An 18,960-nucleotide genomic window follows, 5' to 3' on the forward strand; every position below is an offset into this window, starting at 1 on the left:
ATAGATAGATAGATAGATAGATAGATAGATAGATAGATAGATAGATAGATAGATAGATGGCGTATGTGTATACAATTTTTTAATCTGTCCCGAGGCAGCCCTTTCTGACACTCCTACTGTACATTCTATACTGAAACTAAATCTTATCTTGCCTACTACACTAAAATTAATTATCTATCTATCTATCTTATGCTGCCTACTATACTAAAATTAATAATCGATCTCTCCTTTATTGTTAATCTAAATTTTTAATCTTGCCTACTATACTATCTCTCTCTCATTCTAACTCTGTCTATCTCTCTATCTATGTCTCGTATTTACCTCTATTTATCTCTGTATCTGCAGTATATATCTCTATATATCTATATCTATATAAATAAAAATAAAGTCTTGTGGCAAATGATGACTAGTGAGTGCGCTGCTGCTGCTTTCTAGCCCCGGGCTCCCAGGTACATTACATAACATCCATGCGACTTCAGAGCTTTTCAAAGTGCATTGCTCTGTAAATTGCACAAGTTTGTCAGCTACTGGTTGTGACCTTCTATGCCAAGGAAAACAATCGTCAGACTGTGATGGGGTGCTCTGCTTTGGCAATATGTATAATATCCATTGTTTTATTGATTTAAGATAGATAGATAGATAGATAGATAGATAGATAGATAGATAGATAGATAGATAGATAGATAGATAGATAGATAGATAGATAGATAGATAGATAGATAGATAGATACTTTATTAATCCCAATGGGAAATTCACATTCTCCAGCAGCAGCATACTGATACAATAAATAATATTAAATTAAAGAATGATAATAATGAAGGTGAAAAACAGACAATAACTTTGTATAATGTTAAATGTTAACGTTCCCCCCCCCCCCCCCACCCGGGTGGAATTGAAGAGTCGCATAGTTTGGGGGAGGAACGATCTCCTCATTCTGTTAGTAGAGCAGGACAGTGAGATATTATTTTTTAATAAATTTTTCAGTCATCAGTCATTTTTTGCAACCTGCTATATCCAAACTACAGGGTCACAGGGGTCTGCTGGAACCAATCCCAGCTAACACAGGGCACAAGGCAAACCCCGGGCAGGGTGCCAGCCCACCACAGGGCACACACACACCAGGACTGTGGGAGGAAACCCACGCAGACATGGAGAGAACATGCAAACTCCACACAGGAAAGTGAACCTGGGTCTCCTAACTGCGAGGCAGCAGCGCTACCACTGTGCCATTGTGCCGCCCAAATTTTTCACCATTCTTAAATTTTTTTTCTCCTTTGGCATTTGGCCTACACATCTTATAGACTTAAAGCTTATGCGTATGTGCATAAAATACCATTCTCAAATCAGTTTATTTCAATTCTTTTCAGTCTATTCTGGGAGCCGCCAGCAATCAGGAAGGATGTCGGTTCAAATCCTGCAAACGCCAGAAGTGACTCTACTCCATTGGGCCCTTGAGCGAGGCCTTTATCCTCCGATTGCTCCGTCCTGGTGGGTATGACGTTAATCTGCATCCAGCCCTGCAAGCGGGTCCTTCAACCTTGGGGGTGGGTGGCAGGATTGGCACTCCAATGTAAAAATCCTCACACTGTTCCAGTGTGGTGCACTCGGGTCCCAATCCGGGTGGTTCGTCATGATGGTGGATGTGGCAATGTGCTGTAGTCAGTGCCTGTTCCCAACCTCTCCTCTCTATTCTGGGAGCACTGCATGCAAGGCTTAAATGAACCTTGGACAGAATAGCAGTCCATCCTAAGGCGGACTCACACACACACACAGCCACACTCTTCTTACAGGGGGCCAATTTTAATGCAAAAAAACCCAATTTTAAGATGTGGGACGAAAACCAGAGAGTTACCAATGCATACAAGGGGAGACTGTAATATTTTCACACAGACAGTAACTGGCTTATGGTTCAGCTCTGGACATTGGAGCTCTGAAGCAGCAGCACTGGCCACCAGATCACCATTAAGGCTGTGTTACATTAGTCGACTTTTCCAACAATTTTCAGGCGACGGCTTTATTTACGTAATCTTAGCCAGTCGGAGTCAATCGACAGCACACACATGTGAAGACGTTCGTCTAATGTGACATACCCAGCGACTGAGACCAGCTGGTCTGCAACTGGCTAGGGTCAAATCTGACAGGTTTGATTTTCTCAATGGTCAGAGTGGCGGGCACTTTGAGGGTCAGAGTTAAGAACCGAAGAGCATTCAGCCAGCAGTATAATGCATAGAGTGTAGCGACGAAGAATAAAGAACAGGCATTTTTGCAACTCCAAATAGAAGAGAGGCTCATCTGTCTGATGTCTCGTGTTTTATACACTGTAACAGAATGGAAAAAAGCAAAAAAGAAAAAAAGCGGAACACACCACAGCTATTAATCCTTCATATGTGGCAGGCAGTGACAGCACGCCACTGGCCGTCAGAAAAAGGGGCAAGCGTGACTGAGAACGGTAAATGAGACACTGCGCTGAGATTTTCAGTTGTGTCATTTGACATGGAGCAGGAATGAGGTCAGCGACGGTGGTCCGCAAATCTGACATACCCCACGACAAAAAGTTGCCTAATGCGACATACTGTACATTGATTAATTGATTTATTATTGGTATTCATTGACCTCATCAACCTCATCAAGGACTTTGTTAAATGGTGCGACTCAAACCACCTACACTTGAACACCAGCAAAACCAAGGAGCTGGTGGTGGATTTTAGGAGGCCTAGACCCTTCCTGGACCCCATGATCATCAGAGGTGACTGTGTGCAGAGGGTACAGACCTATAAATACCTGGGAGTGCAGCTGGATGATAAATTAGACTGGACTGCCAATACTGATGCTCTGTGTAAGAGAGGACAGAGCCGACTATACTTCCTTAGAAGGCTGACATCCTTCAACATCTGCAATAAGATGCTGCAGATGTTCTATCAGACAGTTGTGGCAAGCGCCCTCTTCTACGCGGTGGTGTGCTGGGGAGGCAGCATAAAGAAGAGGGACGCCTCACGCCTGGACAAACTGGTGAGGAAGGCAGGCTTTATTGTTGGCATGGAGCTGGACAGTTTAACATCTGTGGCAGAGCGAAGGGCGCTGAGCAGACTTCTATCAATTATGGAGAATCCACTGCATCCACTAAACAGTGTCATCTCCAGACAGAAGAGCAGCTTCAGCGACAGACTGTTGTCACTGTCCTGCTCCACTGACAGACTGAGGAGATCGTTCCTCCCCCAAACTATGCGACTCTTCAATTCCACCCCTTTGGGGGGGGGGGGGGGGGGGGGGGGATAAACGTTAACATTTAACATTATACATAGTTATTGTCTGTTTTTCACCTGCATTATTATCATTCTTTAATTTAATATTATTTATTGTATCAGTATGCTGCTGCTGGAGAATGTGAATTTCCCATTGGGATTAATAAAGTATCTATCTATCTATCTATCTATCTATCTATCTATCTATCTATCTATCCAATTCCAAAAGCCTGCCCCAGGCGCAGCATCCAGGGGGCAGTGGCGTAGCTCGAGTTCGCGCCATTCGGGGCGGGGCGTGGCTTCAATTTGCCGCCCTCCAACGTATCTGAATATGTTAACCTATTTAAATAGAAAATTAAAATGACGTATGGAGAAAAATTAAGATACATTTTGCATATATTTATTTATATAGAGAGAAAAAGCAATATATTTTCACATATAATTATTTATAAGCATCAACTAGACAAGAATATAGTATAGACGCACTGATAAGCCGTGTTCTGATTATTAGTTTAATATAATTATGCTGCGAAAACCAGAGCCGGTGTGGTGTACAAGCGATAGGTGGGGATGAGCAAGAACGCATTCGGATTGGTAACGAAACGAAATTATACATTGTGAATTAGTTGTTTACCTTCCTTGAAATTATTATCGGTGTAATGTTTCTGTTTATTTTTGTTATTGCCTCATAAATATCAACTGCCGTGTCTGATGCCGTCACAGAAGGACCGTCTGAAAATGATTTTTGAAACATTTGTGGATGGAAATCAGAGAATTTGACTTTTTTCCATTCATGAGTGATATTTTTCCGAACCCTGCTGCTTACACGTGAAGTGTTCTGAGCCTTTTGGCCAATAATGCCGCCCCTCCACCCGCCTCTAGCTACGCCACTGCCAGGGGGCGCCATTTTTAAATTTTCTCTCTCATCCCCCATTGAATTTTGGTAAACAGGAGGGGGCGCGAAATCTTCAGTTGATCCCGTGCGCTGAAAAGCCGAGCTACGCCTCTGTTGTTTCCTGCCTTGCGCCCTGTGTTGGCTGGGATTGGCTCCAGCAGACCCCCGTGACCCTGTTGTTAGGATATAGCGGGTTGGATAATGGATGGATTGAATTCCAAAAGCTGGATCAGTGAAATAACAGCGCCAACCTCTGCACTGCCGTAAAAGTGACACCCCCCCCCATCCCCCCGCATTTAAATCCACAAGTTAAAGAAAAAAAAAACGGATTAACAACTGACACTCTTTTTATCCTACAACACATTCCCTCAAGGCGGACGCCGTGTTACCGTCTTTGCTGTTAGGTTTCTGCCTTTTCTGCAATGTGTCGGTTTTTGTTCACGCTCTCAGGTTAGTAATCACCAGGCGTCCGGAGACCAGCAGTATACTCACTGGTTATTTTAGCACCATTGGCATTATTCTTCTAAGCGGTTAAATGCCACTACCCAGAAGAAGCCGTGTATATCGATCTCGGGCGCTGACAGAAAGCAATCACAAACAGAGGGAAGCCGGGGCTGAGATCTCCATCTCACTAGATAGCGCCTTTTGACAGCCGATTTACTTTAAAGGCGGCAAATACCGCTCAAGGTGAGGGTACAAAGAGGACACGCTGATGACTGTTTAATTTGAACAAAGTAATAATAATAATAATAATAATAATAATAATAATAATAATAATCGACCAGGAAAAGTATCTTTAATGAAGCCGCTTTTTCAAAAATCTGCAATCGCCGAGAGCGTACGATGTAAAGGAGGAGCCAACACTGGACGGGACGTCCGCCCAGCATTTCACGGTACGCTCGGGCACAAACGTATCCAAGGCCAATTTCACACGTATTCCGTGAAGGCAAACCCACACTGAAGGCACCCGCTCGCCCTCTCATTCTGTTCCGACTGCCGTTTTCACTTACACAGAAGATTTAGCAACCGCTGCCACTGCGCCTTTACTCCGCACGGGAGATGAAGCTACGTTTGACAAACCGGCAGACGGCGTTGTGTCCGCTTTAGGTTAATGACCTTTTAAACGGTAAAACTGCCGGTTTATCCCCAAACGCCACAAGCGAGTCCATCCTTCCAATTTCGAAGAATACAGGCAGATGTAAAACAAAGAGACGACCTGTGCATGATCACGGACTTCCTGTTATTGTTCCTATCTGGGAAATAAACGTGACCTACTAACCTGTATTACGGTAAAAAGGCAAGAAAAGCTGCCAGTTGAAATACTGAAAAGTTTAAGGTACAGCAAAGTCTTGGATTGACCAGACTTTTTATTGCGCTCTGTATATATTCCAAATCAGAGAAAATTGCAAAATGGTACATCTATAAAGATACAACACATAAACTGAAGTAGAATGTGCAAAGAAAATGTTGTCTTCTTTAATATAAATTCATGTGCATGTATGGGGTGGTGTGCGTATTAAATGTATACGCACACATACAGTATGCCATGAAGAATAACAGCAGTTCTGAAGACAAAAGGGGGCCCAATCAGGTATTAACAAGGTGTACCTAATAAAGTGGCCGGTGTATATACACCATATCATTTTCTATTTTTTTTAACCTTATTTTATTTGAAGAAAATAACTGTACAATCAAGTCCATCCCTGAGTGAACACACAAAGACACACAGATTTCAGGGGCCAACTTAACATTTCACACCCACCTAACCTGCAGGCCTTTGGACTCTGAAAAGAAACCTGAACACCCGGAGGAAGCTCACACTTCTAAACGTATTCCTTCTTTCATGGCAGTTTGTTGGGTTGTGTGGTTCCTCATAGACCCATTGCTTGACAAAAAACTGTTGCATTATGGGAAGGGGCTCTAAAAGTTCCTAATATGTGGACAAAGCAAAATTTTTTAGTAGATTAACAGAATACTGACAGATCAAGAAAATCTACTCATGATACAACAAAAGTCCTGTTAAAATCGGGAACCCACTGGTGTTTCAGAAATCTGTTATCACCAACTCATTGTTATTTATGGAAACCATTAACAAATCTAAATAAAAGTATTTTTATTCTGGGACCGTCAATTGGGAATCAAAAAAGTTTCTCTTTGGAATTACACTGAAAACTACTTTGACACCTTTACAGTATTTTAGAGAATGAACACCTGGAGAACATGCAAGCACCACGCAAGAAACACCCGCGAGTTGAACCCCACTCTGCTTGTTATGAGGCAGCAGCGCCACCGTCCCCACATAGACCATCTGAAAATAGACAGCTGTCTCAGAGGAGCCATGGTGGGACCTTAAGGATCAAGCACCCTTTAAGTACAGGAGACGCCTAGAAGAAAGAAAGAAAGAAAGAAAGAAAGAAAGAAAGAAAGAAAGAAAGAAAGAAAGAAAGAAAGAAAGAAAGAAAGAAAGAAAGAAAGGAGTACGTCTTCAGTTAAAAGTTTCAAATCCTCTGATCAGTGCCCATGAGTTCTTCCATAAGAATTAAGCTCTTACTGCGCTGCCTTTATCACCCAAACGGCCGCAACTCCAGACTACGCGCAGAACAATTTCAGACAAGCGTGTAACCTGTGATGGAGAACACTAGTGATGAAGCAGCTATCCACAAGACTTTCACACACAAATACACTACACATTCCCACGCGTGCTCAGTGACCTCTGGAGAAATTTCATATGGCAGAGCGTCCCTGATATGTAACATAATATGTAATAATTATTACATAATATGTAATATGCGTGATGGAATAGTGTTTAACTTCACCGCTCACATATAGCGGGGCTTGGATAATATAATATAATATCCATCCATCCAACCCGCTATATCCTAACTACAGAGTCACGGGAGCCAATCCCAGCGCGCAAGGCAGGAAAGAAACCCCGGGCAGGGCGCCAGCCCACCACAGGGCACACTAAGGGCAATTTAGAATCGCCAGTGCACCTAACATGCATGTCTTTGGACTGTGGGAGGAAACCCACGCAGACACAGGGAGAGGGAGCACCCGGAAAGCGAACCCGGGTCTCCTAACTGCGAGGCAGCAGCGCTACACACTGCGCCACGGTGCTGCCCATAAATTAGCAGGATTGTCCGGAAAATTCACTATGTGGCTGGTTTAGGCAAACATCTTTTTTTTTTTTCCAGCCCCCTAGAATGCTTTATAAGACCAGCGTGACATCATAGAGCTGAAGCGGTCATGTCGGAGGCATTACCTCCATAATGTAATATAATATAATACAGCGCTGCTGCCTTATGATGAGAATACAAGCGTTAGCCCCGAACGCGCTCCGTGCAGTTTGCATGTTCTCCGCGTCGTTTTCTTTCCATACACCTATAAGTTACATGAGCGGGCGTCTCCTAATTGGCCGTAGTGTGGTTGGGTGAGTTCACCCTGCCCTAAACTGGTGCCCTATACAGATTTTCTTGCGCCCATTGTTTGCTGAGATATGCTGACATATAAGACCATGATAATCATAAACGGGTTAAGACAATTTGAAATATAATACCGTTTTCTCTGTCCCCGCGTTCCTCCGTGTTTTATTTTTTCTTCATACATTTCTTATGCTTCAGATACGTGTCTCAAGCTAATTAGCCGACTCGCGATATATTCCCAATATGAGAAAGTGTGAGTGTCGTGTCCAATTTGGATGCAAGGTTTATTGCCGAGAAGGGCTGCCCTGACAGTGCTCAAAAAATGGACTAGGCGTGTTCAGCAAATGGAAGCGTATGAGTAAATAATGCAATACACATGTATATGCGAAACCGCAGCCATTCTCATTACAAGATCGCCGGCAAGGAAATTCGACACTATACGTGCATACGCTCACACTGCAAAGGTTAGCAATTAACACTAAACATCCCATACATACCTGCGGTGGGTTGGCACCCTGCCCAGGATTGGTTCCTGCCTTGTGCCCTGTGTTGGCTGGGATTGGCTCCAGCAGACCCCCGTGACCCTGTGTTCGGATTCAGCGGGTTGGAAAATGGATGGATGGATGGATCCCATACATACACGTTGGCCGCGTGGCCTGCTGGTTAAGGCTTTGAACTTCAAGCCGCCGTTTCAAACTCTTCTAGCGACACTGTGTAATCATGTAAGTCACATCATGTGCCTGTGCACCAACTTCGCTAAACAAACGTGCCAAATTGTACCTCTCAAATGCTTCAAGTCGCTTTGAATAAGGGCGTTCATCAAATACTAAGTGACATACTTTAAGGGCTGCTCGTAAGCATATAAGGTTTAATTAATAACACCGACGATTTTGCTGTGCACATCTAGCCAATCATAGTCACGGATTAACCTGACATTTTAGGAGGTAGAATATCTGAAGAATGCAACTAAAACAAATACAACTGTCAACTGGTCTCATTTACTATATGCTGACATTGTTGCCCAGAAAAGAGTTTTATAAAGCAGCAGCGCTAAACACTGCGCCAACGTGCCGATCAATTTTTGAACCCACATATTCAGGATCACAGGGGGCGGGGCATGCTAGCATCACCGGGCTTAAAGCAACAACTATTGCTAGATAGGAAGACTATATTATCATTCTCCCGAATACTATTTTTGTGCATTTAATAATACAAGGTTCTTAAAGTCGCTTAAGCCAGTCCCAGATTGCGCATCGTAGGCAGCATCAGGGACGAGGCAGGAACAGCATCCTCTGGAGAAGAATATCGCAGAGTCCATTCACTCACATACCCCCTCAAACAACGATTCTTTGGGCACCTGGAAGGAATAGCGGAGCACCTGAAGTCACGGGGAGAACGTGCCGACTCCGCTCAGACAATGGCAGGTTTGAACCCATAACGTGAGGCAGCAGCGCTAACCACAACTTCACCTCGTATGCGTTTCGCAGCCCTTTAATAATAAGTCGTGTTCTTTAGAATTGCTAATCAAACCTGATGTCTGGGATGTAGTGCTGACAGCGTCTAATTAGCAGCGTTAACTTGAATCGTAATAATAGGACTGCTATATGTTTGAATGATTATTAAAAAAAAAAATTAAAAAAACGGAAGCTGTCGTCCACGACGACTCCCATCTTTGGAAAGATACAGCTGGAAACATCTCTGATGTCCCACCCCGGAGCACATACAGGGAGGTGAAATGACCCGCTCACGGTGACACTGTGTCTATAACGGGACCTGAACCGACAACCTCACGGACTGAACTCCAAAGCCTTAACCACATGCGCCACACTGCCTGCCGCTCATTGCACTGAGTAGAAACTGTAATGAAATACACTCATTGAAATGAAGAAAGTGCCTTGTAATAACTTTACAATTTTTAAAGATTAAAACTCAACACAGGTGGAGGGAATATTAAGGAGGCTAAATACCACACTGTAGTTTTACTTTGCTAATATTTTATTCATTTATTTTACGTCCATCCGTATATGTATATATATTTTGGAATAAATGAACAGATAGCTATACAGTGAAAGGCGCTATATGACAGATAGCTAGATAGGCCAGGTTTGTATGTTAAATGAAAAAGAAGTCGTTACACCGCAGAGGATCAGATATTTGGTACGTCTGGGCACAGTATAATAAGAATGAATAAGATAAGCGACCGACTGTTTTAACACAAGGATGACGAAATTGTAACAAATTACAACTAAATACTCTACATTTCATTATAAAAACCATGTCAAGAAACTTTCGGAATTTCCGTTTGTTTCATTGGATTGGGTTGACTTCAATGTTTACACAGAGAGCATCTAATAGGAATGAAAAGTCATTAAGGAGACAAGTCGATCGTATCTTTGAAGAAATAATACTAATAAAAAGCTGTGGATGATAACGGTCAAATGTTTATTTTATATAGCATGTTAAATAATCAACACCCGCCCAAATGATAAGAAAATACCTGCCTGCTCAAATCAAGGTGTCAGAATTTTAAATTGACGGAGCTAAATACATTGAAACCACGTGCAGTGGTAGATACAGACACGAAAGGCAGTATGAACTCGATAGACTGAGAGTGAAAGGCACTAGATAGATAGATAGATAGATAGATAGATAGATAGATAGATAGATAGATAGATAGATAGATAGATAGATAGATAGATAGATAGATAGATAGGAAGGCACTATAATAGATAGATAGATAGATAGATAGATAGATAGATAGATAGATAGATAGATAGATAGATAGATAGATAGATAGAGAGTGAAAGGCACTATATAATAGATAGATAGATAGATAGATAGATAGATAGATAGATAGATAGATAGATAGATAGATAGATAGAAAAGGCAATATATAATAGAAAGAGATAGATAGATAGATAGATAGATAGATAGATAGATAGATAGATAGATAGAAAGATAAATAGATAGATAGATAGATAGATAGATAGATAGATAGATAGAAAGATATATAGATAGATAGATAGACAGATAGTGAAAGGCACTATATAATAGATAGATAGATAGATAGATAGATAGATAGATAGATAGATAGATAGATAGAAAGATATATAGATAGATAGACAGATAGTGAAAGGCACTATATAATAGATAGATAGATAGATAGATAGATAGATAGATAGATAGATAGATAGATAGATAGATAGATAGATAGATAGATAGATAGAGCCTTTATCTATCCCAGAGAGATACATAAATAGATAGAGCTGTCTACAGCTAGCTAAATGGCTATAGACAGACAATGAAAAGGTAGTATAAAATAAATATATTTAATATATAATAACAATTATTATTGTTTGACATAATGTTAAGACAAAGTATTACCTGGTTTGTGGTCTGCACAGTACAATTATACTCCAAGACCAACTTTTTAAAAGAAAGTTTACAACAAAAAGGCTAGCTCAAACGTTTCCTTCTAAAGTTCACCACTCAGACGCGTTAATTGAGTTTTCTTCGACACGAGGTTCTCTTTAAGTTCATGTCTCGAAATCCTTTACTCCAGCAAATCATTGGCTGCAATTTTTAAAAAAGCGAAGCATGGAAAAGCGCCAGATGCAGAAACCCTGACACAATACTGCCCAAGCAGAACAGCAATTATATTCTGATAATCCTATCTGAAGCATGTGTGTTTGTGAAAGGCTGAACCTCACACAGCTGTATTACCAGCACCGTTAAGATGAATGTGCCATTTTTCCCGGTGCCGTGATCTTTATTCCGGCTGCAGCGAAATGCCCGGCGTCGAGTGCTTAGTGCCAGTATAAAATACTCGCAATATTCATATTGACAACACAAGATAACATCGGCGAAAGGATGACCTCACTTTTGCACAGAACACAAAAATCCCGTGGAGATAAAAAGGTTGGCACCGGAGCCTTGAATAAAGAAACTGAACGACAAGAAGACAATACTGGGCAGTCACAGTAACACAAGCCAACAGGCACGACTCAGCCGAACAGCTCCTGGGCACGAGGCTGCAATGACTCGAGCACTTTGCTTTAACATTGTCTGCCAGATTTATTTATGCCTAGGCAGGTAACATATAAGATGAAATGAATCGTTCGTCTTACCTCACTCGGTCCGATTCCTAACATGAGTAGTAGAAAAATCGTGCTAAAAAGATGCATCCTTTAGTGAGATAAATCTTTTTTTAAAGAACAGCGGTGTCCAGCCGTGTGATGCTTTCTCTGTTTTTTGGCTCCTTAAACAACCTTCCTCTGATCCGAAGATCTCAAAGCCGATTTCTTTATTTTAAAGGAAATATGTCCCAGGAACAGCATAACACCGTCTTGTACCGTCACTTCTATCTAAATGTCGCTTTTCTAATACTGTTCGTTAACCATGACGATCGCTTATCCGATCTTTTTTGTTCTTTATTGTGGTTATCAGTAATATCAAGATTGCAAATATTGTTGGTCTTGGCTGCTTTGCTCCCACGCTGAAGATGTTAAGCGATCGCGGCGCCGTTAAAGGATGGCGGCTCTTTCTAGAAGCACGGACTTTGTTTGCTCTCTTTCCCTTAACGGATAGCAGCATAATATTATCATCGTAAATATGAAGGATAAGGATTGTAAGGTTCTATTTGGAAATAAAGCTCAGAGGCGTAGGTGATCAGCAGAAGAATACGACTGTATTTGCATATTCTCTACGCTAGAGGGACGTCCTATGGACCGCTTTAGTCTTCTTAGCTCTGCCTCCTGTGCTTGAGCCGACTTTACAATCACACGGAAAACCGTCTCTCTCGACTTTTTTACTTTTCGTTAAAACAACATATTAACAGCACGGTTGCAATTCGTCTTATGCCATATGGGTAAGCTATTGGCATTTATAAAACATACGATCATTTGTACAATCCTCAGCTGCCACTGTAGCTGTAAAACGGCGTTTTGTTGTGGCACTTGCAGCACAAAGACGGCATTGGTGGATTATGAATGGGCATTCGGACACAACACTGCATTAGCTGTCGAGCGGGGGTTTCATAAAGTGAATTAATAACCAACAGAAACTGGTGTTATGCTGCCTAAGCCAAAACACACAAAGAAAAACATACACAGGAAAAACTATTATTATTATTAATAATAATAATATTATTATAAGTAGTAATTAGTAAGAAGAAGAAGAAATGCTATTTAGGTAACATCATTATGGTGCTAATCTTCCATAATCAATAATCAATTCAATAATCAATTAATTGTATCGCTTCTTAAACACCCCTGCACTTATTAAAACTGAAACCTCAACGTAACATCAATACATGCGTTTTACTCTCGTGCTCATCACATATTAACACCACCATCAGAAATGTATAATAACCTTTGTACCATTAATGTTTTTATTATGGGATGTCTCATTATTCTGTACACCCGATAAAGTCCTCAGGTTCCATTCTTTTTGTCTTAACTGCTGGGCGGGTGAATAACGCATTCTGGGGGTCATTTGAGTCAACGAATTGTGGGAATGGTGAGTGGCAGCATGGCACAGCTCTGAGAAAACAGACAAGTCCAGCAAGGAGATGATGGCAGTTAGGGTTTAGGTACTGTATACTATACTGTATACTGCATATACCTAAATATGCTGGATAGATAGATAGATAGACACTATATTACAGATTTAGCTGAGATGGTATAGTAGGCAGGCGGCACGGTGGTGCAGTGGGTAGCGCTGCTGCCTTGCAGTTGGGAGACCTGGGGACCTGGGTTCACTTCCCGGGTCCTCCCTGCGTGGAGTTTGCATGTTCTCCACGTGTCTGCATGGGTTTCCTCCGGGTGCTCCGGTTTCCTCCAACAGTCCAAAGACATGCAGGTTAGGTGGATTGGCGATTCTAAATTGGCCCTAGTGTGTGCTTGTGTCTGGTGTGTTGTGTGTGTCCTGCGGTGGGTTGGCACCCTGCCCAGGATTGGTTCCTGCCCTGTGTTGGCTGGGATTGGCTCCAGCAGACCCCCGTGACCCTGTGTTCGGATTCAGCGGGTTGGATAATGGATGGTATAGTAGGCAACATTAAAAATTTTGAAAGATTAAAAAGAATTGCATTTAATTGAATAGATAGATAGATAGATTCATATGAAAAAGTTTGGGAACCCCTCTCAGCCTGCATAATAATTGACTCTCCTTTCAACAAAAAAGATAACAGTGGTACGTCTTTCATTTCCATGAACATCTGAGTACTGCGGTGTTTTCCAAACAAAGATTTTTAGTGACGCAGTATTTAGTTGTATGAAATTAAATCAAATGTGAAAAACTGGCTGTGCACAAATGTGGGTCCCCTTGTCATTGTGCTGATCTGAATGCCTGTCACTGCTCAATGCTGATTACTTGCAACACCAAATTGGTTGGATGAGCTCATTAAGCCTTGAACTTCATAGACAATCATGAGATATAAAGGTATTTAAGGTGGTCAATGTCAAGTTGTGCTTCCTCCCCTTTGACTCTCCTCTGAAGAGTGACAGCATGGGATCCTCAAAGCAACTCTCCAAAGATCTGAAAACAAAGATTATTGAGTCTCCTGGTTTAGGGGAAGGCTACAAAAAGCCATCTCAGAGGTTTAAACTGTCAGTTTCTGTAACTGTAAGGAATGTCATCAGGAAATGGAAGGCCACAGGCACAGTTGCTGTTAAACCCAGCAGGTCTGGCAGGCCAAGAAAAATCCAGGAGCGGCATATGAGCAGGATTGTGAGAATGGTTACAGACAACCCACACATCACCTCCGAAGACCTGCAAGAACATCTCGCTGCAGATGGTGTATCTGTACATCATTCTACAATTCAGCTCAATTTGCACAAAGAACATCTGTATGGCAGGGTGATGAGAAAGAAGCCCTTTCTGCACTGACGCCACAAACAGAGTCGCTTGTTGTATGCCAATGCTCATTTAGACAAGCCAGATTCGTTTTGGAACAAAGTGCTTTGGACTGATGAGACAAAAATTGAGTTATTTGGTCATAACAAAAAGTGTTTTGCATGGTGGAAGAAGAACACCGCATTCCAAGAAAAACACCTGCTACCTACTGTCAAATTTGGTGGAGGTGCCATCATGCTGTGGGGCTGCATGGCTAGTTCAGGGACTGGGGCCCTTGTTAAAGTCGAGGGTCGGATGAATTCAACCCAATAGCAACAAATTCTTCAGGATAATGTTCAAGCATCAGTCACAAAGTTGAAGTTATGCAGGGGTGGGATATTCCAACAAGACAATGACCCAAAACACAGTTAGAAATCTACAAAGTCATTCATGCAGAGGGAGAAGTACAATGTTCTGGAATGGCCATCACAGTCCCCTGACTTGAATATCATCGACAATCTATGGGATGATTTGAAGCAGGCTGTCCATCAAATTGAACTGAACTGGAGAGATTTTGTATGGAAGAATGGACAGAAATACCTCCATCCAGAATCCAGACACTCATCAAAGGCTATAGGAGGACAACGTCTAGAGGCAAAAGGAGGCTCAACTAAGTATTGATGTCGTATTTCTGTTGGGCTGCCCAGATTTATGCACCTGTCTAATTTTGTTATGATGCATATTGCATATTTTCTGTTAATCCAATAAACTTAATGTCACTGCTGAAATACTACTGTTACCATAAGGCATGTCAGATATTAAAAGGGAGTTGCTAATTTGAAAGCTCGGCCAATGAGAAACGAAAATCCAAAGAATTAAGAGGGGGCCCCAAACTTTTTCATATTGACTGTATATGATAGATTTAAGTGATATGGTATAGTAGGCAAGATTAAAAATTTTGATAGATTAACAAGAAATGCATTGTTTTTTTGATTGATAGATAGATAGATAGATAGATAGATAGATAGATAGATAGATAGATAGATAGATAGATAGATAGATAGATAGATAGAAGAAACACTATATAATAATAGAGAAATAAATATGAAAGGCAATATATAATGATAGCTACAGACTGAAGGATAGAAAATGAAAGGTACCATAGATATAGATATGTGGAGGGACAGTACTTTGTTAGTTTCCAGGTAAAATTTGGCTCCATAGCTCAATAAATATTATGATAATGACAAACCACCTCTCAAATACACAGAATGATTAAAATGGAAGAAAACTTCTGATGAAGATAAAAATAGCAGTCCCGGCCCCGGTCCCAGTGAGGTGCTATAAAGGTGCATTGCAGTTGGTGTAAAGGAGCCCTTAGTGTTTCTTTACACACGTGTGCTGTATTAACAGTACAGATGCTTACATAAACAGTGTGTGTGTGTTTTTGACAGTTGAAACCCATACAGGTAATGTTTCTTGTTCAAGGTTCCTAAGTATGTTGGAGAAACCATTGGTTTAAGAGTCCAGTACGGCACACCACTTGCGCAGCTAAGTGCAAGAAAAGCCAGATAGACACGTGAGGACTTCATGGTTTGCCTTTGTTGTAAGAGGCAGGTGTCATTCTCGTTTTATTTGCCCTTTATGTCCCACCCCCTAAAAACAAAACAAAAACTCTCTATATATAACAGTTCTCATAACCCAAAGAAAACAAACTATTTTAGAATAAAAATTTGATTTTTGCAAATTTTTAAAATGTATTTTTGTATTTGTTTGTTTATTTATTTTTATGTGCCAGGGCAACACAAAAGCAGAGTCATTAGTGTAACTGTCTCCTAGATCCGTATCACATACACACGCACACACGCACATCCACCCATTCATCCGTTTATTTTTTGAATGCCATGTAAGTGAAACGGGAGAGATGAACACGAGGTGTAAGGAAAGGACCCAACCTGGACACTGCGCATGTCCATCATAAAGTAGGGTGTGTCATTCCGGGACAATTTAGCACATTCATGTACTACTTCTATACTTCACATTGGGTCCGTTTGTCCCAGGAACCTTTGATTTCCGTTTCTGCTTACCACTGGGTAATTCTGTACAAATATCCGTCAAAGACGCCAGCTCTTCATTATCAAAGTCTAGAGCTGTTAGTTTGTCTAAATGTGACAGGAAACCGAATTTCCAAACGAAAAGCGCACACTATTTTGTCACCATGTTATCGGGATATATAACACGATACTCATGGAGGACTTGCATGCTCTGCACAGGCAGTAACTGAGCTAGAAATAGAATCCAGTGCCCTTATTTATTATGCATTTCGGAGTAAGAGAACCGACCGAACTGGCCCAGACTTTACAAATGTGGTCCTATTCTTAAGAGCAGAAAAACAGAAGAAGAAGAAGAAGACAAAATACCGATTTGACAGAAATATTTGTAACAACTCATGTACATTACGTGATCGCACCCCTAACTACTTTGCTACTAGCACCTTTGAATTTATGCTCTCAAAGGTCATTTATGTTGTTCATTTACAAAACAGCGACTTGGCTCAGGAGATGTCTCTTCTCCTAATTCTCGACTGCTTGACTCGTTAGGTTACGTTGTAGGTTAAGCAGAAGACAATGCAAAGTTCCAGCTTGAGCCACACACCACACGGCAGGGGTTTCTGATCATAATAAATTTAAACTTCACAAGTTCAACTCCAACAAGGTTTGATAAGGCAGGTCAGAGCAGCGCAAATCCGTCGGGGGCCTCCACAATACAAAGTCCCAGAGTTATACGCGCACCAAGCGCCTTCTTCCCATTTTTTATTTCAGCAAATGCAGGAGCCTCTTCATGCGCTTAATTTGTTGTGCATGTATCTGGATAAACAGAAGTGAAAACTACTGTGTAGTAAAGAATCCGAAAAGGAAAAATGGTGAATAATTTATTCTTAAAAACAGTAACACTCAGCTGTCTGCAGGTGCTGGCTTAGCTCTCATTAGCAGTTGTGCTTCTTGTCACTCATGAAAGTGGTCTTGTGGTATTAAAATAAAGTACTAAATCTAAACCGAAAAATACAATTATTCAAATAAATAAATCTTACAGTGTTAACCAATGGATCAAGCAAAGTTTTTTTTTTACTCATTTCTTTTTTTAATAATTCTAGTGTGTTTGTTAAAATATTTATTTATTGAGCTCCTCTAAAAAGTTATTTTTTCCCCCTGCAGACAAAAAACCTAAAATCTATCATTCAGTGCCTTACACATCTATCTGTATGGTTCTTTACACATCTATCAAATGTATAGTGTCTTTCACTATCTATCGATCTAATCCTACCTACTATACTAAAGTTTCTATCTATCTATCTATCTATCTATCTATCTATCTATCTATCTATCTATCTATCTATCTAAACCTTAAGGTGGTCGCGTATGCAGATGATTTGTCAGTGTTTATCTGTCATCCTAGAGACATCACGGCACTAAAATATTGCCTGGATAAATTTGAGGAACTGTCGTCTGCAAAGATTAGCTGGGACAAAAGTAATGCTTTTTTAATTGGCAACTGGAGGAATGGGGACCCGCCAGACCTGCCTGGTGGTCTTCAGTGGAATAGAAGAGTCTTCAGATACCTGGGGGTGTTTTTGGGACAGGGAGGTTTCGCTGAAGAAAAATGGGCAGACTGGGTAGAAAAGGTTCAAGCCAGGCTGAACAAATGGAAATACCTTCAAAAGGAGATCTCCTGTCGTGGCAGGGTCCTAATTATTAATAATTTGATAGCCTCCATGTTCTGGCATACGTTACAGTGTGTTGACCCCCCTTTATCTATCATCAAGACCATCCAGAGCATTATTTTAGAGTTCTTTTGGGATGGAATACATTGGGTGAAGCGTAGTATCTTGTATCTGCCTGTAGAAGAAGGCGGTCAGGGACTCATTGACTTGATGAGCAAGATGGAGGCATTTAGACTCCAAATGTTACATCGGCTCTTATACGGACCCGAGCACCTGCCGTGGAGACAGCTGGCCTTTGCTTTATTTCGTGGAGTAAGAGGCTTAAATTTTGCTGAACATTTTTTCTTCTTAAACAATGCCGTGTTTGTTCGGTCTGATTTGCCAAAATTTTATCAATCCGCACTTCAAATCTGGCACAGAAAACTCAGGAGGACCAGGCTAACTCTGGAGAGTACTTATTGGTTCATAGAAGAACCTTTAGTGTGGAACCCTCTGTTAGAATGTCCATTATTGCTTTCCAATTTTTTTGTATCTATTCTTTTAAACAACAGAATTTTAAAAATAAGTAACCTGATTAACACAGATATGAGGTGCTGGCACACCCCAGCCCACATAGCGACAGTCCTGGGCATCAGATCAATACGCCTGGTTGAACTTTTTCTCAGCCAGGTAAAAACAGCACTGAGGAGGTCAGGCGCGAGTTCTGTGTGTGCCGAGTATTTCAAAGGTGAGGACACACTAGAGGTAGAGATGGCATCGCCTGCCATTATCGTACAGCCAAATGTATCTGACCACACTGACAGGCCAGGGCACCTTCTCCGTTTTGGTACTCTAGTCAAGAAAGACTT

General features: G+C 41.3%; 1 protein-coding gene across 1 annotated transcript in view; it reads right to left on the bottom strand.

The window, feature by feature from the left end:
• Positions 1-12,250, bottom strand: part of olfm2a (olfactomedin 2a) — a 532,593-nt gene extending 520,343 nt beyond the window's left edge. The window contains exon 1 of the mRNA XM_051920906.1: positions 11,688-12,250. Within this exon, the coding sequence (XP_051776866.1) occupies positions 11,688-11,744 (57 nt within the window). The 5' untranslated portion in view covers positions 11,745-12,250. The remainder of the gene's footprint in view (positions 1-11,687) is intronic.
• Between the last annotated feature and the right edge of the window lie 6,710 nt (positions 12,251-18,960).

The sequence above is a fragment of the Erpetoichthys calabaricus genome, chromosome 17, assembly GCF_900747795.2.
Source record: "Erpetoichthys calabaricus chromosome 17, fErpCal1.3, whole genome shotgun sequence".
Classification (NCBI taxonomy): Eukaryota; Metazoa; Chordata; class Cladistia; order Polypteriformes; family Polypteridae; genus Erpetoichthys; species Erpetoichthys calabaricus.